Source organism: Phymastichus coffea, unplaced genomic scaffold (assembly GCF_024137745.1).
Source record: "Phymastichus coffea isolate CEN01 unplaced genomic scaffold, Cenicafe_Pcof_1.1 PCOF00111, whole genome shotgun sequence".
Taxonomy (NCBI): domain Eukaryota; kingdom Metazoa; phylum Arthropoda; class Insecta; order Hymenoptera; family Eulophidae; genus Phymastichus; species Phymastichus coffea.
In genome coordinates, this window is record NW_026706922.1 from 102094 (window position 1) to 128654 (window position 26561).

Genomic DNA, 26561 nt, shown 5'->3' on the forward strand with positions numbered 1-26561 from the left:
CAGGCTGAAAAGAAAAAGAAACGTCGCTCGCCCCATCGGGTGGCAAAAAAAAACTAACCGAGACAGCCCCTTTCCGATGGTTGCGTAACCGGACGAATCCGAAAGCTCCGGCTCGCACCAGGCACACACCTACGTCCAGAGCAATACAGCCACCCGCGAAAGGATGCAGTCAGTTAGACTCCCGCGGCGCGGCGCGAAATAAAGATCTTGTCGTACACAACGGCGCACAAGGAGTAGCGGCAGCAGCGACAAGATGGAAACGACTACTTCTCTCTCACGACAAGAGCGACACGCGCGAGATATCCGTAGCTCGCGGCGAGCAACTTCTTCTTCTTCTTCTTCTTCTTCTTCCTCCTCCTCCTCCTCGCCGTCTTCTTGTTCTTTCCGCGCGTTTCGCTTGTCTGTTGTTCGTCTGACGGCACCCACGCGCGCGAGAACGCTTTGCTACCGGCGCGAGAGGCCGGAGCCTAGGCTGCAGTCGTCGGTGATTGAATTTCGCTGCCGGCAAGCGCCAGTCCGTCCTTCGCGTCGCCGGTTTCGTAACCGGAGCGAGTGGCCGCGCGCGGCTCGATATCTCGGTGCCATAACGAAACGCCCGCATCGGGAGAAAAAATAAAAGGCAATCGCGCCGGCATCGCGCGTCGGCGAATAAAGAGCGAGACCGGTGCGGAGCAGCGCAACGCGCTCGCCGAAGGGAAATTACATAAAAAGAGCCGAGTTTCGCCTGCCGGTATACGTATGCGCGAGCGCGTCGAGCTCGAACGAACGTCACGCGAGTCGGGAACCTACCCATGCATCGATATGTCGGCCGCCTTCTCCCGCGAACGCGCGTCGCGCTAATTACTCAAGGCGAAAGTGCACGCTGGCGCGCAGCCGTCGCGAGCAAAGAACGAGTATTATGTACGCGCTGCGCTGGCCGCCTCGCCGGAGAAATCGATCGGTTTATCGAGCGAGCGCGAGTTTCGGCGAATCGCGAGGGCGAGTGCGCAGCTCCGCCGCGCGAGATTAATGGGCCGCTTAGCGCGGCCCTCTCCCGCCGGCAGCCGATTGAAATCGGCCTCCGATAATTAACCGCTCGACGCGGCGCGTCGCGACCGATCGCGAAGCCGGGAAAAGCCGGGGCTCTTGCACCTGCGCACTCTGCCAGCGGCCGCCGACGAAAGCGCGCTCCCAGGCCGACTTTCGCGCGCGCGCCGTCCTGCCGTCGACGATCGGGGCTCGCGTCGCGCCTCTTTATTTTTGCTCGCCAACTCGAGCTCGAGCGCATCGCTCTCGCGCGTCAGAGATCGCAGATAGCCCGATCGATACAAAGGGCTTAGCTCATTACCGCGCGCTCGCCTCGCGCGATACGCGATCTCGGCCTTATAAAGCGTCAGAATGCCAGGCGCTCGCTGTCGAAACGCGAATTAATTGTCCGCGGCGTCGTAAATAACCGGCGCGGCGCGCCCACGCGCGAGATGCGCCGCGAGCGTATGCATGAATCGAGGAGAGGAGAAGAAAAAGAAGAGAGATGGGGGGGGGGGGGGGGACCAAGAGGAAGAGGCTGTTTCGCGGGCGATCGACGACCGCGATAAATCATTATTTCGCAGGCCGCGCGTGCAAACGACTAACGTATCGAGCGTTTAACGCCCAATTATAAATCGTTGAATTGATTATTGAACGAGTTTATCCGGCTCGATGTCGAGCCGCGTGCTCTTTCCTTTTTGCCTTGCTGACAGTTCGCCGAATAATGAGGACTTCTTTTCTTCGAAAGTGTTGCGCAAACAACGCTTCGGCTTTCAATTAGCACCTACGGCGGAGCAGTTGGTTTATCGAGCGAACGCGATTCGCGCAGTCGTCCATTATGTTTTCCATTCGGCGACGATCAATCATCCGATTGTACTTGCCAGGCTCGCCGTGAAAAGTAAACAAAGTCGGCCGACACTTGCGCACGCGCGCGCGCGCGATCGCGCAAGGCTGCGCCAGGTGCGCGAAGACATCGGACGAGCGCGGTCGCGCCGCTCGACTCGCCTTTTATGACTTACTTTCGCGTTGGAATGCGGCCCGGGGGGGAACTATACGAGCGCCGAAGATTTAGCGCATCGCGGAGCGTACCGATGGCGATTTACGCAGTGCGCGCGCGCGACAATCGAAGCGTCGATTAACGAGTGGCCGTTGCGAAAGCCCGACGCCGCCGCCGCCGCCGCCGCCGCCGCGCGACGCGATAAATCGCTAAATAGTCGCTTGCGCTCGCGCGGCCTTTGGCACGAGCGCGCGGGCAATAAATTCGCGTGCTCGACGTGTGTGCGCCGCGCGCAACGCAAAGCAGCGCCGCCGTCAGAGCTGACGTCTCTTTTCCCGATCCCCGCAAGGATTCTTTTGTTCTCGGCACATCGAGGGCGCGCGGGTTCGGTCGCGCGGCGCTAACGCGACCCGGCGGGAACGAGCGTCGAGATCCATCGTCATCGTCGCCATTATCAGGAGGAATGCGTCGAATCTGCGCGCGAATCTTGCTCGCGAAAAATTCTCACATCTCCTCTCGGGCGCGCCGCAGCACGCGATGCTTTTAAAACTCCTATCTCTCTCTCTCTCTCTCTCTCTCTCTCTCTCCCCGCGTGTTTTAAACTTCGACTTAACTGCTGACCTTCGCATTAATCGCTCGCTCGCCGTAGTTAGCCGTGGCTTTTAGCTTTCGTAGAAATTGCAGGTTGCGCGGCAGCGAAAGAAGCTACGCTCGGTCTCGCTCCGCGCCTTATCCTTCGAGTGCGCCCGTAATGCACGCTCATCTTCCAAGATTAGCCGCGTATTAAAGCGCGCACGCCTTGGCGCCGTTTTTGCATCCGAGAGCAAATCAATCTGCGCGCGTAGGCTGGCTTTTCTCTCGATCGCGGAAAGCTTGCCGTGCAAGAAAGAGAGAGAAAGAGAGAGAGAGAGAGAGAGGCGCGCGTGGGACGACTCGGCATAAGACGAAAAATTTTCGCCTCCCGAGTGAGATACTACCGCGAGAACGCACGGCCGCGCGAGAGTCAGATAGAATCTGGATTGTATCGCGAGACGGAGAGTTCGTTAGCGCGGATGCCCGTTGTCGTTGCGGCTGGCGAGGAAACTCGATTGTCTCCCGAGCGATATCGTAATTCCGCGTTTTATCGATCGCAATTCTAATTGTTGTCCCTTCTCCCTCCAGGAAGCAGAGAGGCGGCCTTCACTTACGCGATAAGTTCAGCTGGGATCACGTATGCGGTGACGGCGGCCTGCAGTCGGGGCAACATCACGGCCTGCGGCTGCGAGCCAACAATACGGTGAGAGAGCCAGACGGACTTGCACAATGTCGCGATTCTTTTTGCGCGAGCGCCTGCGTACGGCCGACACGCAAATTGCAGTAAATTCAACATCAACAATGAGAGCGAGAGAGACGCCAAAAGTAAATCACCGGTGAAATCGTTCATCTTTTTCCTTTTGATATTGTTTGCGGTCTGACGGCTGGCGCTCGGCTCGTTTAATGCCGTCTTGACGAATCGCCAAGCCGCTTTTTTTCTCGTTTCCTCGGGGTTTCAACGGAAACGAAGCTTAGAATACGGTTGAATGAGTTTTATTGTGAAAAGAACGCGGACAAAGTAAAAAACGAGAGGCGCACGCAGCGCACGTGTCGGCGAGGATCGGACAGGCTGGAATTAATCTGAAAATATTTGATTGGAAGAACGCGGAAGGAGACACCGCCGAACGGCTGGGAATGGGGAGGCTGCAGCGCCGACGTCACTTACGGAATGAGGTAAGGAAAATAAGACTCGTCCAGTCCTCTTCATCATCGCGTCGCAGGCGCAGCACTGCGTCTCTCGCCTGGCGAGACATTCGGTGGCTTGCGAAAAGTGGTTTGCTCCTCCTCCGGATCTAATCTTGGGAATATTGTTAATGAAATGTAGGTTCGCGCGTAGGTTTCTGGACGTGAGGGAGATCGAAGGCGACGAGCGCAGTCTCATGAACCTCCACAACAATAAGGCCGGCAGAAAGGTCAGTATTGCAGGCGATCGTTGCGAGTGTGCCCTCCGACGTGGGTCGATGCTTCGGCCCTGTCTCGTCGGTCGACTGGCAGCCACTCGATCGCGCATGATCCACGCGAGAGAGGCGCCCGATGCGATCGTTACCCAGCCTCCTACCCCCCGCGAGTGCTTAATCGATCGTGGAAACGCGAAAGTGTTATTGGACACGCTAATAAAATTCCGACTTATCACTTAATGTGCGCGTATATATTAGCTTCATAATGCCAGACGGAGAAAACATTTTACAACATAGTCGTGTAGAAGTGTACAAGTGCGCCCGTGTCCGTGTGCGCATGAGTTAGAAACTGGATCGCTTTTTCTCCGAGCTCCACTCATTGCAGTAGTCGACCATGTCGCATTCCTTGGCAGTCCTGCAAACAGTTTGTTTTCTCGTGCGCTTACTCGGCCACTCTCTTACTCCTCGGCAAAGCTGCGCATTAAGTGCTCTCTTACGTGGCGGATTTGCACCAGTACGCCGGTCCTCTCGTGCACGGGTCGACGCCAACCATCGGATCGTCGGCTGCCGCAACTGAGAACAGACCGAGACCGATAAATCGCAGCGCGCGCAAAGCGTCCAAGTAGCTTCCGGGCGATACCGCACCTGACAACACGACGAGACACAGCCACGCGAAAGCCAAAGCCTTCATCGTCGTCGCAATTCTGACTGGAATGCACGCGCGCCGATCGGCTGCCGCTCGCGGGAAGAGGAGCTGCCGATTGCGACAATGGGAGCGCGGCGCGAGGCAAGACAGACAGACAGACAAACAAAAACCTGCCGGCGACCTCGAGTCGAACGTGCGATAAGCTTCGAAATTTCGCTCGACTCAGCGTGAATTCGCGCGCGCGCACGTCGAGTGCCATTCCGGGGACATTCTGGAAACAAAACCATTTTTCGCCGTTTCGCAACGCAGATATCCTCGAGGCTGTGCGCGCCGAGCGATAATCTGGAAAGGCGTATCTTCCTTTCTCCTGAATCCTCTCTTTCCTTCTTAGCGCGCGCTCGTCTCTTATTCCTCTCGGTTAGCGTCGCGCGCGCGCGCGCGCGCACGCGCTTTTGTCCTCTCGCGCGCCGGCAAAAGACCTCGGCCCACGGAAGCCGCATCTCCGCTCTTTTCTCCGGCGCGCGCCAATTAATTTGCCCGCGCCGTGTTCAATTAGCGCGTGCCCGTCGCCCCGAACTCCGTGGCAAGTTCTAGCGAGGAGAGGATGCACGGTAACGGTGTCGCCAGCGCGAAGCCGGCTTGGTGCGCTCGCCTATCAATTAGGCGACTTTAGGAGTCCCGCGGGCAGCGAGCCAGCGCGGACGCGTAAATTCGTTGGCGCGGAGCCAGATGGAAGGCGTATTAACGCGAAGGCGCGTGCTCGCGGTCCGCGTACGATAAAAGAACGAAGGAGCGTTTGTAAAGCCAGGCTTTTGTTGCTCGTCCGTGGCAGATAGTGAAATCGCTGCTGCAGACGGAGTGCAAATGCCACGGGGTATCCGGCTCCTGCACCGTGAGAACCTGCTGGCGAACTCTGCCGAGCTTTCGACAGATCGGCGACGCGCTCATGAAGAAGTATTACAGGGCGAGGCCGGTCATCGCCATCACGCCACCGCCACCACCTACGATACAGGTACGAGTTGCCGTTTCCGCTCGGAACCGCCGACGGAACGCCAAACGAGCGAGCTTCGTTTTGCAGAGCACGGAGGCGCTGATACGTTCCTCGGAGGTGTCTCCGATCCTCGGCAACGACGCCAAAACGCAGGGTCTGCCGACCGAGTATCCAAAAGGACCATCCTCGCGACTGGTGGAAAGTCGAAGTTGGGCGCTGAAGAGGTCAGGCGCTGGCAGTGGCAGTGCGACGACGACGTGGCAGCAGCAGCAGCAACAGCAGCAGCAGCAGCCGCAGCCGCGAAGGCCACATCTCGTGCTCAAAAGAGCAAAGCTTGGCTCCGGACCCGGTGGCATCAGTCAGAAACGGATACCCAAGCGAAGCGAACTCGTATTCCTTCAGCCGTCGCCCAACTACTGCGAGCCCGACCTCGCACAAGGCAGTCTCGGTACTCAGGGTCGATACTGCAATCGCACCAGTAGAGGTACGCTCATCGTCTTCATCTTTTTGTCGTTGGAAAACTCGCTAATTAATATTACGCTGGTTTTTTCGAAAAATACGCGCGTTCCGATTCGGACGACAATTGGACGGTTCTCGAACGCAGCGCGTTCGCGGATGAAGTCGTCGGGCTCTAAGGTAATCCTTGCGAGCGAGCATAGAACTTGGGTGTACGCACACACGCAAGCATTTTGAAACTTAACGCTAATCTCTCGCGCGTCGAATTCGAAAAATTTCGCTATCGGATGTTCGACGATGAAATTTTACTTTTATCGTTGCAGGTACAGACGGTTGTGATTTGATGTGCTGCGGACGTGGCTACAATACTCATCAGTTCACCAAGACTTGGCAGTGCGGGTGCAAGTTCCACTGGTGTTGCAAGGTTCACTGCGAGACGTGCACCGAGCGCACCGAAGAATACACCTGCAAGTGATGTGTGTGTTTTGGTTTTTCAGTGGGTGCGAAAAACTGCATACTAACCAATTGATAAACAAAGACTATCCAAGTAGAATTATTTCATAGAGTGTATTTTTACGATCATGCATTTAAATTATTTATTTTTCAATAGTTTTAAGTGCGTATCGATGTAAAACTGTATCCCTTCTTCTCCATGAGAGAATATGACATTTCTAAGAATCCTGTAATTATATCGAAAATAGATTAATCATAATGACATTTGTAAGAAATTCTTTTACCTCCTTATTTCTCGATTTCCATCTAAAATCAATCATTTCAAAATCTTTTTATTTTATCAATTGGATAACACTTTCTAATAGACTTTAAATGCATAATTGCTACAGTGATTTTAAGATAAACAGATTAATAGTCACTCTGGTTACTGAGCTACAGAAATAAAATATTTATTGTATAAAATAATTTATCGATTCTTTTCTATAAATACTAGTTTTTATTATATTATTGTGGCTTGAAATGAATTCCATCAATGTGATAGTGTAAATATTTTTATTATCTTTTCATAGTTAACATTATCTACTAAATTCACACCTTTGTTAACCCATGTAAAAATTGTATAAAAACAAATTGCTACCTTTAATTACACATTCCATATATCTCTTACACATAGAACATTCATAATTTCAGAAGTTACTGATTACATTGTATGTGTGGTAAAACAGTCGGCGATTAATATATTAATTGACATTAACTGTAAAGCAGGTAGAAAATACAATTGACTTAATTATAATTATTATCATTCTAAGTAATTGAAACAACTTTTGCCAAACATATTTCATATATCACATCGTATGGAAGAGAAAAATGAAAATACTATGATGAAACTTTGCTGTACAATTTTCATAATCTTTTTAGTAACAAGTTTTCCAGACTGCACAAATTCAAGTCTAACCCAACCCTTAGTCCATTGACCAAATAAGCGTCAATCAAGACTGCAAAGCATATCCTATAAATAAAATTTATTAGTGAAATTTCCTAAAAATGAAATATTTCTAGACGTTTTTTAATATTTACGTCAGATATGGTTGAGGATTGTCACTGCTTCTTGTTTAGCTTCTTGATCATCATCATTTTTTGCTTGATATTCGCTGGTCATTTTTAAATATTTTATTGCTTCATTTTTTTTATCCAACTTTAGATATGTTTTACCAAGCATCAGTAAATTGTGACTATAAAAATTAGGATCAACGTTTTCAGCTTGTTCGAAAAACTGAAGTGCCTCCTCAAAAGAAGAAGTTGGTGGTTCACCAAAAATTGCTGAAGCTATTTTCCTTTGATACCATGCTAAATCTGCTACTTGATAACACCAATTACCAAGCATGTAAAGAGTTGTAGCATCTTTTGGATTTAATTCAATGGCTTTCTATTGAAATAATCATTCAAATTAAATATTTAAAATTTTTTAAGAAATCAAATTTGTTTAACTTACCAACATGTGATTTTTTATATTATGCAACTCTCTAATTTTCACTTTAGTTCCTTCATAAGATGTTTTTGTATTTAATAAGATGGCAACCCATTTATGAACAGCCCAGTGATCATCTTTTAAGCTTAAGGCATGAATTATTAAATCATATGCTTCATAGATCATCTTTTTTGCTTCAGCATCTTTTGATTCCAACTTTGACATTTTGTAGAGTGCTCGACTCAATCTCCATAATATTTCAACATCTTTACTATCCTGGCATAAAAATATTATGCATGTGACAAGTTGATAAGATCAATTCATTTAAATTTTTTATATTAATACAATAGCTTTTAATGTTTATTGTACTTAGACAAGTTACCTTGTAGCTACTAAGTAATCTGTAGATTTCTTTGTACTCCTCTTGTTCAAACAAAGCATCAGCCTTTGCTATAACTACTTCTTTTGCTGTAAATGATTTGTCATCATCCTTTTTCTTTGTGATTCCCCATAAAGCAGCAAAATAAAATGGAACAGGAGTATAAACATTGAAATTATTTGAACTGACATATTCCTGAAAATAAAAGATTCATCAATAATGGAGTTCGAAATAATGAAAGCAATTAGTATTATTGAAAAAGATAAAACATACCTTTTTTAGACCGTATACGACATAACCTAATGATCTCTGTTGAAATCGGTTTAACCTTACAAGTCTGAGAAATCTTGAAAACATTGTGCAAAAAAATTTATATAGCAAACGTCGGCACAACGAAATCAATTATCTCGAATCAATTGAATCTATTCCATAAAACTGAGCTACGCTTAGAAAAGTTGATTTACTATCCCATCATGTATTTCAATGTGAATTTAGAATATTACGAATGTCATGATTGCAGATTCACCATTTTTTACTTTCACTATACCTTAATTTATATGTATGGTTTTAATTATTACACTGCATTTCTTTGACTTGTTGATATCCGTCAATAAACTGACTCGTCATGAGACAGTGGCACAGAATATATTATTGTCAGATTACAAAACTTGTCATTGTTAGAATCTTAGAATTACACTGACGTGCCATCTAGAGTCGGCAATGTAACTATGCAGTTGTGATCATTCGATCCACATTATATATTATGGAGTTCTATTTTCCATGTATATATATATGTACATACACACATATGAGCAAGGTATGTCGGTTCATATCCGTGTTTCAACCGGTTAAAAATTTTTGAAAGATACAAAGAAATCCTAACCTATTCTTTGGACTCTATTCTTTAGTTATAGCAGACGAGTTGATTCAGTGATCAATGATGTTTAATCAATTTTTCATTTGTTAACTCTTATTGATTAATTAAAAAAGTTATTTATATATTTACAAAAATGGCTTCTCTGCCTAAACCTATTATTTGGGCAAGCACTGCAGCTTCTTTCACTGGAGTTATTTACTTGATTAAGTATGTGTTCTATAATTTTTTTTTAAATTTACATTAAAAATATTTACACTACAAAGATAGTAGATTATTTATACAAGAAGAAATTTATCTTGTGATTAATAGTAGCATTTTTTATCAGATATTTCAGTTATAGTACTGACAATTTCAAAATTGAATTTCAGAGACTGGTGTCAAGGAACTAAGTATGAAGGAAATGAAAAGTTAGAAGGTAAAATAGTCATTGTTACTGGGGCTAATACAGGTATTGGGAAAGAAGTAGCACATGATTTAGCCAGAAGAGATGCTAGAGTTGTTATGGCATGTCGAGACATGTTTAAATGTGAAAATGTAAGTAATGTGATATGTTATTGCTTGATATTGTATTAACAAGATTTTATATTGCTCAGGCTCGAACAGAGATAGTATTTGATACTAAAAATAAGTATGTTTACTGTAGAAAATGTGATTTGTCTTCTCAACAGAGTATCAGAGAGTTTGTAGAACTATTTAAAAAAGGTGAATAGATAATATAAATATGTAATGTTTAATCCTTTATGTGAATAGAGAATAGAAATATGTAATTTTTTTTTCTTTATAATGTGACATACATATTTTATGATTTTATAGAATTCTCAAAACTACATATACTTATAAATAATGCTGGTGTTATGAGAACTCCAAAGAGTTACACAAAAGAAGGAATTGAATTGCAATTGGGTGTAAACCACATGGGTCATTTTCTATTGACCAATTTATTGTTAGATACCCTTATAGCTTCTGCACCTTCTAGAATTGTGAATGTTTCTAGTTTAGCTCACAAAAGAGGAGTAATTAACACGTTTGATTTAAATAGCGAAGAAAAATATGACGAAGGAAAGGCTTATGCACAGAGTAAATTGGCCAATGTAATGTTTACCATAGAATTGGCAAAAAAATTGAAAGGTTTATATAGCATTTACATAAAATTCTTGATATCCAAGTTATGAAAAATTGATAAGATTATTCATGCAAAAAATTGTAGGAACTGGAGTTACTGCAAATGCTGTTCACCCAGGTGTTGTATCTACAGAGATTGCTAGACACTTAAAACACTTCAATGGCATCCTGGGTACTATTTTTATGAAACCTATAATTTGGCCATTTGTCAAAACTCCAAAAAATGGAGCTCAAACAGTTTTATACGCTGCCTTAAGTCCTGAATTAAAAGATGTATCTGGATATTACTTCAGGTGAGATTGATTATGATTGTCTTTATATGTACATTGAATATTAATTAATCAAATACATGAAGTTTACTAATAAAAAATTCTTAATACAGTGAATGCAAATATGACGATATGAATCCTCTTGCACATAAACCACAATTAACAGAGTGGTTGTGGAGAACAAGTGAAAAATGGACACATTTAAACGAAAATAGCTAACTGTTATAATATGAATTGTAGACTATTGTTTGTATAATAAAAATTTGTTAATACTCAGTTAACTTATGCTTAGAAATTCAAAAGAAAAATTGGAATAATTTGTTTATGGTTTAAAAAGATCGAGATATTTATGCACATGACTAGCTGAATACTCAAGGAGAACATTTGATTTACGTGTAAGTTTTCACGGGTCATTGTTCTTTAAAATGACTAGTGAGGGAGATCATTACTCAAAGCTATTTTTAATAATATTGTGATTTCGTACACAAAAAATTAGATCGGAATTGGTGTCATTTTGCCAGATTTTTAAATTAATAAGTTAGACATTTTCATAAAATTATTTTATGTTTTCCATTTAAAGAAAAACGTTTTATATTATTTATATTTTTGAGTTTTGTCTTTCAGTTTACTTGAAAACGTAGCATAAATAAATGATTGCATTCCTTGGTTAGGATTTTATGTTTAATAGTAACAACGTCCATAATTGCATGAATATGGAAACGTAGAATTAAATCACAACTTACTTATAGAATGTTATACCTCTAACTAAAACAGAGTATGATATTGATAGTAAATTTGCTATATAATAAAATTTTCATGACCGTTTAATTCCTTATAATAAAAGATATACTCTGAAATACAAAATTTTACCTTGCAATAATTTACTAATATGACGAGCCATAGTAATAAGTGCAAGTTTGCTAAGTTTTTTAGATGAATAATTTGTTCTAAATTCATATCATACGAATGAAAATCGCTTTGTTCATATGTTTGAACAGGTATATTAATTATTCTTTTCTGTTCCTACGTATTTCAAGTTATGTAATAATAAATTATGTAATAATAAAACAAATAACAGCTCAATTATAAAGATATAATAAATTCTTAATAAATTTTAATAATACAATCGTTAAGAATCATTGAAAATGAAAATCATTTTTTTACTTTGTCGACTTCCAATGCCATCTTTTTTAAATAATGGTAAAAAATATCTTTTAAACGCAATAAATCTCATTTTTTTTATTCCCTCCGTGCACGATTAATCGTACGTATATCATCGGTAAATTTTTACTAGTTTCAATATTTTTAACTACCAAGATCAAGTAACTACCGTGTCGTTTTTTTTTCTTTACCACTTGAAACGCTGATAATAATAACAACATTTTTCTATTGATCTTTTCATCGTTCGGACTACTCTCATCTATATAAATTTACAAATGATAAATTTCTTATCAATCAATATTTTAGGCAACGTTGAAAATTATTTCGGAAGAATGCTATAAAAGAATGGCACTATCTTGATCAAATTATTTCAAAACCATTATACTTTATTTACATTAAAACTATATTTTTAATGAAAATGTTTCATAATAATTAATTATCTACGAATAGTGCTGATTTCTATTGTAAAAACAAGAACGTAAAGTTGATATGAACCGTTTAAATCGAGTATCAAAACTCAACTTCGTTTTCAAATTTCGCGAATTAAAGGGCATCCAGTGTCAGAATTATGTATTTCATTGCAGTGGCAGTAGATGGGGCCACAATCTTGTTCGATATAAATCCATCCATCTCTATGTATCATGGCGATGTATAAATCTATGAAGCCAATAAAAACACCATTCAATTCAATTCAAATTCATCCATCCTTTCGTTTGGTCGCAGAGGTATTGTAGGGAATGAGTTGAATATACATGTATTTTCACAAGATATTAATTCCAGATTATGAATTGATGTCTTTGGCTTGTCAAATGGTACAGAATAATTTAATTAACTGAATATTTTTAGATTTTAGTGTAATACGAAAATATGTTTCGATTTTTGTGGCTCTTATTGAAAGCAAAACAAAAATTTAATGTTCAACGATCGATTACCATCATAATTATTGTGAATTAAAAATTAAACAATCATTTAACAATCCATAAACAAGATATTGAAAGAGGATCAGTGGAAATCGAATTGACAGTTAAAGGCCCGCCATTGCGATAGAGCTTGCGGGGATTTCGCCTCATTGGATACAAGAGCCTACGTTAAGGGAGCGAGCGAACGTCACGTCGCCGATAAATAATTACTCGTGTACATGGTGGCCCTCCTCGCGCGTAGTATTTGTAGTGTGGTCTTTTATACACCTCCAGCCGCTCGTGGGCATTCGTTCTGCGACTTTTATGCGCTTAGTAAGGGGCTAAGATTTCCCCAAGCTACAACTTTCATTTACAGACCTCGAAAAAATTGGATTCGCAAAGAGTTGGGAAAGTTTGAGACCACGTTCGCGTAACTTCCGGATCGTTGACCTCGCGGAGTAGCATCTTAAAAGCAACGGACTCCGCGGTCGGTCGCACCTTCCAATTATGACTCAGCATCCGCTTCACTCCAAGCGGATGACGCGAGCCAAGTACAGAATCATGTTTGATGCTGACTACGAGTCCTGCTTTACGATGCGCCGTGCCGAGATGTGTACGCGTGCCCTCGGCCTTTCTCGTACTCGCGCCGCGAGTGCAGTCTGCAGGCGGAGAGCTTTGCAATCTACCTCTCGCCGCGAAGCTTGCGTACGCGTGCGTCCGTCGATGCATGTAAAGCCAAGCGCGACCGTCTCGTTCGTGATTGCAGCGCTTTGTCCGTCCTGGCGAGCCTGTAGTTCGCGATTATGGTTAGGCCGGTAGAACAGCTTCGTTCGCACATGATCCAGCCACACGTTCGGCTGCGCTACACTCGACCGAGTGGAAATTACTATCGAAAAGAGAAAAACAAAGCGATAAAGAGGGACGTGTTTGCGCGTTAAACAATGCGAGGCTTTGCGCGTTGAATGGTAAATACCGGTGACCGAGTTTGAACCTTTACGAGCGCGCGCAAGCACGTAAAGTCAGTGCTACGCGGCAGACAAGAGAGTGCGCTCGCGCGCGCGCGCGCGTAGAGAGAGAGAGAGAGAGAGAGAGAGAGAGAGAGAGAGAGAGAGAGAGAGAGAGAGAGAAGATAGTAGCGAGTGGCCGACTGCCTCCGCAATCTCCGCAACCTGTCCTTTTATCGCAGGTGGTACTTTGCCCGATGATGTTCGGATGACCTATTTTTTCGGCCGCGATTTTATGCGCGCGACGCTCGCCGCTTTTCCTCCTCCTTATCTTGTGCCTGAGAATCTATCGGCGAGCGCGAGGCAACGACCTCGCAAGGGTCTCGTACGAGAAGCAACGTGCGCGGCCGAGCAAAGCGAGTTTGGGTTCGGGTTGCCTCGATTGCGCGCAATCGGCGGGATTTCGGAATTTGAACGACGGCGACGCGACATCGCCTGCGCGCTAGTCCTCGTCGTGCACGAATCGAGCTCGGGCGCTCGTCACTTTACGTTGCGGATTATCCCAAGACTTTACGGAGATGATTAGCGCGGAGGTCGGCCGCGAGATGCTTATATTAATCATATCGGCATCAGCCCTGATCGTGCAATTTTCCCGCGCTTCATCCTTCATTTCCCGCGCAAACGCGCGTATAAATCCCGGAGCTCCCCGCGCGGAACCTTACTCCCGCTAATACGCCACTGCGCGGCTATTATGCATATTCGTAGTCATGTATATTAATGAACTTAACACCGCCTCGCTGCAGCCGGTGGAATTTATACGTGGATCGCAGGTCGTTTTGCGGGCTGCGCGTATCGCTGTGATTAATCTCACCTCGGGGAGACAGCAATGCGCGAAAGACGAGCAAGACTAACTGCAGTATTATATAATTGGTTGTAAAGTGACATTTCTTAGTGACGAACTTGGAATTGAGTTATTTGCCTGCCTCGGTTGGTTAGCCAGCTCCGTTGCTCGCCAACCAAAGTACGCGCGCGCTGCGTTCGACATCACCAACCGACGCGGAACAACTTTCCGAAAGTTTCAGTCAGTGCGGTAAAACGCTATCGGCGACTATCGTCGCGCGCGCGTTATATACGTACTTTTTCGCTCGACAGAGCGGAGCGAGAGATAACCACCGACGCGTCGTGCGCCCTGCAGAGTCATAAAGCCGAGCGAGCTTTCAGAAAGATCTTCCTTGTACGGAAACTGATGTTCGCGCTTCGTAAAGGCTCCGATTCGTCGATGTCCCTCGGCGACTGAAAAAAAGACGAGCAAAGGAAAAAAAAACATTCGCGAGAAAAGGGCGGCACTTCCGCCATTGTTTTCTCTTGAGAGACAATGAGGAAGGCGAGCAGGGGGAAGACGACGACGTTATACCAAATGGACTTGAATCGCAATTTGCCTGACGGAAACTCGTTAACTCTCAGATTCACTTGTCCGTTATAATAATGGCTCCTATCGAGCGAGCGTTTTTTTTTCTCAATCATGACTTGAGAGCTAGCAAAAAATTTATGACTTATTTTTCGCTGCACCTTGGTGTAATTTTTGCTCTAATTATTTCTCGATTGAGCAGACCGCCGCACGAAGAAAAATGAACGCCAAATTAGTTAGTGAAATTTGATTTAGTACTGGTAAACGAAAGAACATTTTTACAAAATCTATCATTTCATAAATTTTTATTGTCGGTCGTAAGTTGCTTGCTAAAAACATTGTATTATCTGAAATTAATATGGGGTCTTATATTTTCAAGTTATAAACGTAGTCTTCTCCACAAAATTTTTATGACAATAAATATTAAGATCTACTTTTATATAAAATTATTAATTGATTGAAATTTCAATTTAAATAAAACTTTTCATTTCGTGTACATGTTAAAAATACACAGACATAATCGATATTTCAACTGTTAAATAGACACGATATTAAATATACACAAATGAGATAAAACCTATAATAATCTTATTAATACAAAAAAGATAACTATAGTATTTATATATTTGAAAAAATATTAATTAATAAATCCAGGTCAGAGATTCATTGTCTTATTATCATTCAACTAGAATTTAAATTCAATAGGTCTCAACAATAGAAATGCGATAATAGCATTATTATTAAGGAAGAGATATCCAAGCTCGCAGATAATATCTTATTTAAGTGAATGTTCTCTCTTAGGGAAACTCTAAAGGGATAAGTTAATCCGGCAAGACAATAACTCGGTATTCGCATTACATAACTCGATAAACAAAAGTTTTCATGCCAACACAATGCTTATTAGCATCATTGAATAATAATATCCTAGGATATGGCCTTTTATCGTTACGTTCATTAAAAGCGCAATATTCAACGTACCATAGACTTAATTTAACATAGTAACCTTTCACAGGGAGAGCTAAGCTTTTGTATTCGTTGCGCGCAGCGCGGAAAAAAGCAAAAGAGGGGATAAAAGGGCTTTTTCAATTCGATGCCATTTTAGCGCAGCACGCAAAGCACAACCCGAGCTCCAAACTGATTAAGACGCTTTTTGCTTTACAAATGAATTCAACATGACACGCGGCTTCGCGAATGCATTCGACCTCGCTAAGGCGAGACTCTTCCTGCTCGCTCGTGGTTCCCTCACTTGCCGTAATTTTATTTTATTTATTTTTTTTTTATCATTTTCCGCCCCCTGTCAAAAGCACCGGTTACGCGCGCTTTTCCCGTTGCTTGGCAACAACAAAAAATGGAACGGTTCATCTCGATCCAATTATTTCCAACAAAGACCGCGGCTGCACTCGGCTCACTAGGCTTTTGTTTTAATTAAGCTTCGAGACATAATCTTGAGCTAGTACGCGCTATCAGCCGTCTTGCGTAATGAAATTTCAATCGTAGCTTCGGTTTAATTAAACTTGTACATTGTCGCGCGACCGCTTTTCAAAACGCGTGGATCCTTCTCTTTTTTCGAATTCGTACACAGGCTTTTGCCCTCTGTAACAACGCGAATAGAGCGCGCGCGAAATGAGGATAGGGTAACGAGGTTGCGATGCGATGCGAGCGCTACTCGTGTAGCGTCAATTTATCGAAATCTTACGCTGATTAACACCGAGAAAGGCACTTTGTTTGCGTTAAGACCTAGAGAGAGAGAGAGAGAGAGAGAGAGTTCATTTCCTCAGCGACTTTCAAATCATTATTTAAGCATCAAAGGTGCAATTGGGATTTGATTTCATTCATTTTGCGTTGCAAATTAAAACTATGACAATGTGTGAATTTAATTGAACCTGGTTAAAAAAGAGCGAACGCTCGTGATGGAATTTTCATCGATTTTAAATGATTTCAATTTGAATTTAATAGCGAGTAGCCATAGAACCGGTGTACTTTCTTTTGTTATCGAAGACATATTAGACATTTATTTTAAGTATGTAGACATATGAATAAAAAATATAAAATGCAAAATCATCAGGGAAATATATATACAAGGCTGCCCACTGGAAAATTGTTTCTTTGAAGATCTAATAGTTATTTATGTGCTTTTGTAGTAAAGTAGTATGTTTGTAGTGCAGAATCAGTGAGTGGAGCGTCAACTTACGCCAACGGTTTTGAAAGCTTCTTATTAATTCAATATAATTCGTCTATAGATAAATGCAGAATTTTTAGATATTATGGTTGAAAAAATTGATCTTTCTTAAAAGTAAAACGAGGAAGTACGAAAAGAAGATTATATGCTCAATCTCCATTTCAGAGCTTCCTCTTTAGAAAAAGCAAGAGTAATGTGATTTTTACACGTGAATTTTGCATACCCCTATGATAATGCTGAATATTTTATTTTTCACACTGCTTTCAGTTCACTTTCAAAACTCAAAATTATTTTTTAATTAGTAGAATAAGGATACATTTTGATTGAGTAAAATTTTTCTCGCAATGCTGTAATTTCATGTAAATTTACGTTCGAAATTTGAGATTGTCGGATTGGATTCGTCAATGACGTAATCTTCAGTTATAATTGTTCTCCTTATTATTGCGAACAAAATTCAGTATTGAATAGAAGCGCAATCTCACGTTTGAGCGTTAATGGCATATCGAACGAAAAATTTCCGCAATCGTGCCTTAAACTGCAATCTGTTCAGGTTGCAATTATTCACACTCAATACCACTGTGCCGCAAACTCTATAATCGCGCTGCAACGGCTCTACTCGAGCCTCTCTCTTGGCCATCCCTGATAATTGGCGTTCGCTTTAGCCGCGCGGCTCCTCTTTACAGAGGCGGCAGCGAGATATGAACATTGAATTTCGCGCCTGTGCTCCAGCTAATCCTTTGGAATGCGCGGCCGTTTATTCTCGGCGCATGTCGCTCGAAGGACTAATTCGCCTCAAAGTTCGCTTTTTCGTTGGAACTGGCGCATCTCACTTTCCAATGAGATTATTTGTACTTTGCTCGTAGTCGTTTGCCTTGATTTACGAAGATTAACTCGCCTGAAAAATTAACGATAATACTCGAATTTGCTCGTGAAATTGCTGGCGCGCTGTGGTGCCTCCTTTCAAACAGCACGAGTTCGCTAAATTTATTAAGAGCACATAGCGATACTTTCCCCTTGGCGCGGAGTGGTCCTTCGAAAGGGATGTACATGTCGAGGCCGAGCCCAGCTGTAAATGTCCATGATACTATTCCCGGAGTAACCTTCGTCGGCGAAACGAGGAAAGCTTGCTGTTTGCAGAAATGAAGCGCATCGAGAGAGCCGTAAAATCTTCAACGCGCCACAAAACGCAGGCTCGCGCGCGTGTCCTGCGTGTAGGGGGGGGGGGGCGTATTATGCTAATGTGGGTTGCAGCTTGCGCCTCGATGGAGTATCGAAGGGGACGCGGGGCGTGAAACCGTCGGGCGTACACAACTGCGAATTACGGGCTGACGAGCTTTATCGGCGCGTGAAACGCATCGCTGCGCTATGTGCGTGTGCACGCGTGCTCCGCTCGATTTTCCCTCGCGCTCCGTCGATCGGAACACGCGACGCGCCTCGATGAGCCCAAGGCGGCCAATTTTATTCAGCGATTATCGTCGCCGACCGAGGTTTGCGCGCGTGTTCGCGTCGTCGCGGCTAAATAAAAACTGCTCGCTCTCTCTTTCGTTGTTCTTGCAAACCAAACTATTTTGTAGATATTGCTATCTTGGTCGCACGAGTGCAAACTCCGTTCAATCAAGTATTTCCTTAGCGATTCTAGATGAACGTTAATTGTAAAAAAACAAGTAGTTAATTTTCGGTATCGGTGAGTTTCCTACTTTTGATAACCGATGCGCCCGTTACGTATACATTAAAATAAAGTTCGAAACCGTTATTGTCCAACACTGTATCCCAAGCTCACTCCCAGTTCTCCAGTTACCATTCAGAAATACTCGCGCTGTGAAAAAAAAGTGCGTCCGTTTTTACCAACTTCGTTTTGTTTCACAACAGCGAAAGCTTCGCGAGGATGATGAGAAAAATTGTTGACCCGCCCTAGGCTTTTTTTTTCACGGAACACGCAGAGTTCGCCACACGCGCGTATACACACAATTGCTCACGTTCAAATTAACTTTTCGCCAGCATCGATATGAATCTCGCCACGAGTTCGTTTGTTCTTTTATTTTTTTTTCCCTTCTCGATCGAATGATAGACGAGCTTTCGGCCTATTCAGCGATTTTTTTTCGTTGCGACTTGGCTTATTGTTTTACTATTGTTTCAAGCGAACGTGAAATTTTTCCAATGGATGCGATGATTGGCTTAACGAGGCGAACTCTTGCTTTTTTACTGCGCAACTTTACGAGGCTTAATGGATACGAATGTCGGCTGCCCGGTTGGTAAGCTTTTTAATGACTATCAGCCTACGCGTTCACACTCAAGCTTATGAGTCATGCGCAAACTCATTAGTGCGTGTAAAATGTCGACTTTCGTAAAAAATCTATGCCCGTTGATTTATAATTCTATACGATTCCGATGTACGTAAAAAAGTGAAGCTGTTGAAGGCGAGCTACGAAAAAATAGACTCGTAAATGCTTTCGGATTGACAAGAGTGCAACTGGCGTTCGCGACTCTAGGCGTGCTCAATCATAAATAAATAAATAAATGTATAAATTATTAATAAGTATATAAATTAATAAATTGCTATATGTACATCTTCTTATATATAGGGATAAGCGTTTTTTCATTTCTCATATCCATACCCCTTATTGTTCCTTTTTGGCCCTTTTTGGCCCTGGATTCGCATATGAATAGACCTCGCTTCATCACTCGGTGAATCTGGTTAGAGCGGAATGGAGTCTTCAACGAATACGCGTTACAATAAAAAATTAATCGCGACTTCGATCTGTAAATGGCTCTTTGTAAGAGCTTGAGCGGAAAAAGTTGCGTACCTTTCAGACTAAATGAATTAGCAGATATGTTCACTCATGGAAAAGGTATTTCTTCTGCCTTTTTTTTGAAGGTTTCCAAATTCGTTTCCGATTGTAGTTTCCGTGGAAAAAAAATCAGTATCGCTCTATCCATCGAAGCGCAATTCGAGTATGAAAGGACTGGATTGTACAAAGGTATTTTTTTTTATCAGCAAAACGACCGAAGCGAATGCGTCGATTTTTAGGAAAGGAAAGAGTTGCAGAAGAGAGAGAATTAGCTCTGTATGAAACGCTTCACTTGAAAATACCATTGAAACGTTATTCGTTCAGTCACTTTCAATTTTTTTCGCAAGAGAGTTTCCAACAAACGCGTACATTTAACCCGAATGATTCAGCGCATCAAAAATTTCCAACACGACCCACAATGCCTTACGTAGCCTTGAAGAAGGTAAAGAGGAATTTCTCATTGTGCACACAGTGGCACAACTTGGTTTACCATCTGATTTGGCGCTGTTCGTAATCGGCTCATCAAAGCCTGACCTTCTCCGCCGCAGCATCCATCTTTCTCCGCGTTGGTATCAGGCGGTAAACTAGTTACGAGTCTGAGAACGCTCTGGTACGTTGCGCGCGCTCTTAGTTGATATTAATACCCGCTCGTTTACACGGCGCGCCAGCTTAGACTCTAAGAAAGATTTGCAGCAGGTAAAATTGCTATCTTGCTAAACGACTAATGGCGCTTGTTGATTCTACATCAACATTCTCGTTTATTCGGCACTTCCTTGCTCATTTGATTAATTTGAAATTCCAAGCGCAACATACGCGTGTAACGATCGCCTTTCGGAAAAATTGACCCTGATGTTCATTCGCCTTTTTCTTTTCAATTTACCCATCCTCGCGCGAAACAAAAACTTCTTTTGTCTTGCTTCTCGGCTTCATATCTTATGGTAGACAGGTGCACTCTTATTCTCCCAGCCAGATTGCACTTTTTTTCATGTGGCTTATCTCCCGTTGTTACTCAACTCTGCGTAAAACTATTCATCCGAATGTGCATACTATCTTATGTACGCATCTCGTGAAAGATATAGGAAAGTTTTCTCTGGCCTCTCTCGTTTCTCTTTATCCTCATTGATTGCAATGTAACGAACAATAGTTAGTTCTTTCTCTCACCTAATGCGTTGAAGTATACACATCATTGAATGAACATACGGGATGAAAAGGAGCTGTGTGCATCGAGTTCCCGGAGGATACCGAGCCAGCGGTTTATTACCTGAGAGTCACGCGCAAAAATTGCGCGCGATCTCGTGCGCGCAGCACATACGCAGTAGGAGGCACTATCCGAGAGAGGAAACGTTAATTGGATGAGGTCTCGACGGACAGCGACTCTAGTTGTATGCGTGTATGTGTATTTTGAGCGTATGAGCTCTCTCTCTCTCTCTATTTCTCTCTTGCAATCTGCAGTCCATGTCAAAGGAACTCCCTCGGGCAGTAGTTACATTTCGCGAGGCTTGATATACTTATTATAAATATATTACAATTCTTTCAACCGTATTAATTAATTTATTGTAACTGTTTAACCTCGTTGATTAACCATTTATTGTTAATTTTCTGGGGTTGAGTTGGGTTTCCAATGAAGTTTATTTCGAAAGTATGACTATATTGCAGCGTACTTGAGGATTGATTTGCATAAAATTTTAAATTAAAAAAAATAAATAAAACGTGTATAATTATCGTAAATAAAAATGTATGGTATTCAATCGAATTCTGAAACCTTACTAAAAGTGATCATTCACGTATGCACACGCAAAACTATTATTGACAATGGTAATATTCGTCCGTAATCGATTTCTATATTTCCATACGAATATACCAAAAGTCTGTCGAGAATCATAGCTATATCGAGCACTCCATCACATGAAAAAGATCTTCAGAGATTCACAGAATCCGAGTTCTACAGAAGAGCTACGCCAACACTTTCAAAACTATCCTATCTTATTTCAAAAAAGGATGCAAGCTTCGCGTGGAAAATCATCCTTTCGAAAGGTACACAGACTGAAGATATAAAGTTTTGTGCTAAAAAAAGTCAATTAAATCGATATAAAGAACCAAATACAAAGCTTGATGAGTAGTACAAATCAATGTATAATCAGTCGCTCTTTCCACCGAGAAGAAAGAAAAATTATGGCACAGAGAAAAATTATTCATTTGGCGAAAGTTACAGTGCACACCGGCTGAAAAAACGAGAGAGAGAGAGAGAGAGAAGAGAGAGAGAGAGAGAGAGAGAGAGAGAGAGAGAGAGAGAAAGCCGTCAAGTAGTCCGAGTAACAACGTGGAATGAGCGCGCAAAAGCGTTCGAGCGCATATTTTTGGCCTCTGAAGTACACGGCCTCTACACTTACTCCTCTCACCGGCGGTCGGAATGTTTCCCTTTGTGCTGATCTGGCCTAGGGCTTTGCAACTGCAAGTCTCTATCTCTCGGAGCTTTTTTTCACCGCTGCAGTAGCGCGCTTCTCTTTTCAGCTTTAGCCTTATTTATATGTGATATACCGAGGGAGGCGGAGAGCTGCTGGCATTTTCAATGGAAATACCGTAGAATCTAGCATTTATCTGAAAATCACGATGTTTTTGAGAACCTCGTTAGCTCTTTTATATATACATATACATATGATCTCGGTATTTTCATACTACGTGTTGCTGACACGACAAAGCCGAACAGAGGCACAAAGAGAGAACAAAAAAATACATACGAGCGAAGGCTCTTTGATGTAAGCAGAGGAGGACACAACAAAAAAAGCCTCTTAATAAAGGTTGTAGCTGCGTAATACACGCGCACAGAAGCCAAGAGTGATTGCGTAATCCGGGCCACGCGAAGGACACGACAAAGGGCTGCTCGCTACCCTCTCGATACGGTCAATCAGCGACTTCATGATTGCACGCAATTCACTCGTTCACCCTAGAGTCCTACTCTTTTATTTTTCTTTCCTTCGTCGTGGTCGTCGGACGACGGAGGGTGCGTGTGAACAGAGTGCCGCGACATTTATCGGCATCGCTTTACCTCGTTCGTACAATCCGTTCCACGAGTGGAAGCTTGTTCAGTGCGGTTGTTTTTACTTACTATACCGCTTCCTCGATGTTTCTTCGCCTCTTCTCTACTGCATCGCGTGTTTGCTCGATTTGATTCGCCTGACGAATGGCAAAAATTTACACCGTTATGGATAACAACGTCTCGACAGGATTCTCTTTAATCTACTGGTACAGGTAGTAATCCGACATCTATCCCTACGAGTCAACGCCACTTGGTATATACACTTGGTATATTGATCTTTTGATACTTTTCGGTAGTATTGAGTTTGATCATAAAGTCATTGACCTATCACTCGGTACTTCTAATTTATTATATAATCCAGACCATAGGTCGTCTATCAATTTTTAATAGTCTACTTAGATCAGTCGGAAAAATGATCATAAAATATATATATTAAAAATTCCGAGCCCCGAATCCAGCATTGTGAAAATTTAAATCTTATTATGTTTGAAATATATTCATGCTATATATATAGAAGTAGGATTCCAGTAGTAAATATCTAGCTTATGAAAAATTGACAAGATAGACGGAACCAACGCGAGACTGTACCCAATAGGAGATTATGCTGGGATTTCAAATTTACGCATGTTACATGTTGTACGACGCTACTGCATCATGTTCGTGCTATCAATCAGTGTCAGCTCCATAGATTTAAATCATCTCCGAAGACGAAATCCATCTTGCAGGAGCCGTTTGTACTCGGACTATCGAATTTTTCAGCTCTTTGAATTTCCGTTTAACGCATACATGTTATTTAAGCTAGTCTATACCGCGATTCAATTTGTCTTCTATTACTCTTACGACAGTACTCATCGCAAATTTTCTAGCACTTAAGCCAAATGCCACTTCGATTACTTTCGTCGTTCGTGTGCTCCTATATGAGACCATATCGAGAATTAATAATGAATTATAATAAATATAAAACATTACATTATGTTTTATATGTTATAGTTTTGAATTTACGTGTATAATCAATAAGAAAACTTAATTAATAGTTAAAATAAATAGAGTTTTTCCAGTTACCAAAGTCCAAATGTCGATTGTTATTTTTCAAGATCAATGTTTCTACGTAACGACGGCACTGCTATTTGGTACAAATTTAGAAATGTACTAATATCGTAACTTTTTTTATGTGTCACGTATGATTCATAAACATAAAAACGCCCTTTTCTGCAGTCTCGCGTTGGGTCTACTGCTTTTGCATACTCCTCCTTTCTAAAAAGAAAAAAAGGAGGTCGATTTAAAGTACGATAGCTCGAGCCAGACATCATAAAAATATCGCGCGATGACGCGTCTTGAGGTTTTCAACTGTACTATCATATGTAAAAAAATCGATTGTTAATCAAAAGTTACAGTCATTGGCGCATATACCAGTCCAATATCGGTTCCACTCGAAATATAACAATTTCCATGACTGATCAAGAAAAGAACTGTGTAGTATGTCGGATTGAGGATACAAGAGGTTTTGGAATCATGCTGATAATTTAGCAAATCATAGTAATATTGAGAAAGAGTATTTTTCGCAATTTAACTTTCAAACTGTACCTTCGCCATTTGTTTCCGGCACTCATGCGGAAAAATGCCGTCCTTAACTGATGTAAAGAGGTTTTTTGACGAAACTCGTTACAGCATTTGCCTCCGGCTCGTGCCGTAATCCGTAAACCTCTCGTTTCATCAAAAAGCTTCTCCTCACCCGTTAAGAGATGTATTCATTTATTAACTGTAGATTCTACTGGAATTGTTGAATAATTTTTAATGCGTACCTGTGATATTTTCAAATGTATTTTTTTGGCACCAATTTTTGCACATCAATAGAACAGTGGTATCACTCTATTTTGACCTGCGCGCTTAATTTTTTGTCTTTTTCACGAATGTCATGTGTCAAAACTTTACTTCGTTTCAAAAGTGTCAGATATCGATCTCTGAACAGCCAATTGGTCCAATCTCTCGCGATTTCATAATACTAGACACGTCGCATTTTTTTGTGTTAACTTACGGGTTGTTCACAAATCAACAGTTTTGCAAACGAACTTAAATACTCTAATACACAATGAAATACATATATGATTATATGTAATACATATATTTACGCCATTAGTCAGTTACAGTTTGCAATCGGAAAGTTGTTTATTTACAAAACATTTATATTTCATATATTTGAACTTTTCAATTTATCACATTGAAAACTGCTATTTCAACGATCTTTCCAACTACAATTATCCAGGATAATTCTTTTGCATTATTGTTTATTACTATTACTGGACCGACAATGATTTTGAGATTTTGACAAATGACAAAATGAAATTATTGGTTAGTAATAATGAATAATTAACATAATCCTAAAACGTAATATCTTATTTTTTCAAAAAGACTTATTTCGCACACCTAATGAAATCAGCGACATTAGTCTCGTATGCCTGTATGTGATACATACCACGTGACCATCTCTCAGCCAGTTACATCACGAATAAAGTCCAGCTCCTTTTTTAGATAGGATTTTAGGTTTCTCTATAGAACTATAGCGCTGTACTCAACTCTGCGATCGCGGAGAGTGTTTCGGGCATGACTTTAAATATATCCGGTTGCGCAGAGGCTGTATACCGTAACTGCGCAATGTGCAGTTGCTACTGCGCGACCGGACTTATGCATCTCAATAAGACCCCTGGGTTATAAAATATGGTATGATTTTTCCTCTGTAAACTCAAGCGAGAGTAGGAGCGCGGAGCGATACGATTGGTTAGAAAGTGATAAACTTAAGTGAGCAGAACATGGGTAAAAGAGAGATACGAAACTATGTTTACCCAGTAAAATAAGTACCCGAAATTTAAAAATAATGTAATTTAATTCATCCCCATTAGGTAAATGTGCAAACAACAAGTAAATAATCAATTATAAAAGTGCTTTATTTTCAGTGCTATCTATTTATAAGTTGATTAAATAAAACTTATCTTCATTTTAGAAAATAAAAATTTTTTCGATACTCTGTGCGCAAGGTGCGTCTCTTTCCCGCACGCTCGGCAAAAAACGTGGGTTGAAAATCGCACTTTCCATACTCGTTTCGCTCAGGCGTAATCGCCACACGACACAAGAATCTACTTTCCCGCACTTGTATCGTAATGTACTAAAATCTAATTCGTATTTAAGTTATGCTTACCGACTTGTGTTATAGTTTGCTTATAGATTAAGTTAACTCGCCGGATACTTTTATAATTGATTATTTACTTGTTGTATGTATATTTATCTAATGGAGGTGAATTAAATTACATTTTTATTTCATTTTGAGTACTTATTTTGGTAAAGACTTTACTTTTTAGTTTCGCGTCTCTTTCTTGTCCATGCTCTGCATAAGTTTGTCTCTGTCTATCGATAGTCGCCACATTGAGCGCTGTAACCAGTATCGCGTACCGCTCCGCCTCCGGTGATGAGAATCCGATGAGGCTACAAAAAATTTCATTTTCGTGAAGTCGTATCG

The 26561-nt window shown here is 42.0% G+C and overlaps 3 protein-coding genes and 1 long non-coding RNA gene across 7 annotated transcripts in view; 2 read left to right on the top strand and 2 right to left on the bottom strand.

Moving 5' to 3' along the window:
* Positions 1-6776, top strand: part of LOC131670537 (protein Wnt-7b) — a 28184-nt gene extending 21408 nt beyond the window's left edge. For 3 of the 4 annotated variants that reach the window (XM_058946213.1, XM_058946210.1, XM_058946212.1), the window contains exons 3-8: positions 3164-3278; positions 3677-3748; positions 3900-3987; positions 5451-5630; positions 5697-6093; positions 6389-6776. In XM_058946213.1, coding sequence (XP_058802196.1) covers positions 3164-3278; positions 3677-3748; positions 3900-3987; positions 5451-5630; positions 5697-6093; positions 6389-6540 — 1004 coding nt within the window. In that variant the 3' untranslated portion in view covers positions 6541-6776. The remainder of the gene's footprint in view (positions 1-3163; positions 3279-3676; positions 3749-3899; positions 3988-5450; positions 5631-5696; positions 6094-6388) is intronic. The other variant, XM_058946211.1, reaches the window with a different exon arrangement.
* On the bottom strand, positions 4001-5560 carry LOC131670539 (uncharacterized). Its single transcript, XR_009302461.1, has 3 exons — positions 4618-5560; positions 4470-4545; positions 4001-4387 (listed from the first exon to the last, which is right to left on the bottom strand). It is a non-coding gene; the product is annotated as an uncharacterized LOC131670539 (long non-coding RNA).
* A 283-nt stretch (positions 6777-7059) lies between the features above and the next one.
* On the bottom strand, positions 7060-8979 carry LOC131670548 (regulator of microtubule dynamics protein 1-like). Its single transcript, XM_058946226.1, has 5 exons — positions 8639-8979; positions 8369-8560; positions 8011-8262; positions 7596-7944; positions 7060-7527 (listed from the first exon to the last, which is right to left on the bottom strand). The coding sequence occupies exons 1-4, from the start codon at positions 8720-8722 to the stop codon at positions 7597-7599; spliced, it is 876 nt and encodes a 291-aa protein (XP_058802209.1). The 5' UTR covers positions 8723-8979; the 3' UTR covers positions 7060-7527; position 7596.
* A 295-nt stretch (positions 8980-9274) lies between these two features.
* LOC131670520 (retinol dehydrogenase 12-like) lies at positions 9275-11759 on the top strand. The gene is made up of 6 exons (XM_058946180.1): positions 9275-9449; positions 9611-9776; positions 9836-9944; positions 10056-10370; positions 10450-10657; positions 10747-11759. Exons 1-6 carry the CDS (start codon positions 9376-9378, stop codon positions 10850-10852), a joined length of 978 nt encoding a protein of 325 aa, XP_058802163.1. The 5' UTR covers positions 9275-9375; the 3' UTR covers positions 10853-11759.
* The last annotated feature ends 14802 nt before the right edge of the window (positions 11760-26561 follow it).

Coding starts and splice junctions, on each gene's coding strand:
- LOC131670548 (XM_058946226.1), bottom strand. CDS start 8,722: ATGTTTTCAAGATTTCTCAGACTTGTAAGGTTAAACCGATTTCAACAG. Junction 8,561..8,638: donor TCGTATACGGTCTAAAAAAG/GTATGTTTTATC, acceptor TTTTATTTTCAG/GAATATGTCAGTTCAAATAA. Junction 8,263..8,368: donor GATTACTTAGTAGCTACAAG/GTAACTTGTCTA, acceptor TTTTTATGCCAG/GATAGTAAAGATGTTGAAAT.
- LOC131670520 (XM_058946180.1), top strand. CDS start 9,376: ATGGCTTCTCTGCCTAAACCTATTATTTGGGCAAGCACTGCAGCTTCT. Junction 9,450..9,610: donor GGAGTTATTTACTTGATTAA/GTATGTGTTCTA, acceptor ATTGAATTTCAG/AGACTGGTGTCAAGGAACTA. Junction 9,945..10,055: donor TGTAGAACTATTTAAAAAAG/GTGAATAGATAA, acceptor ATGATTTTATAG/AATTCTCAAAACTACATATA.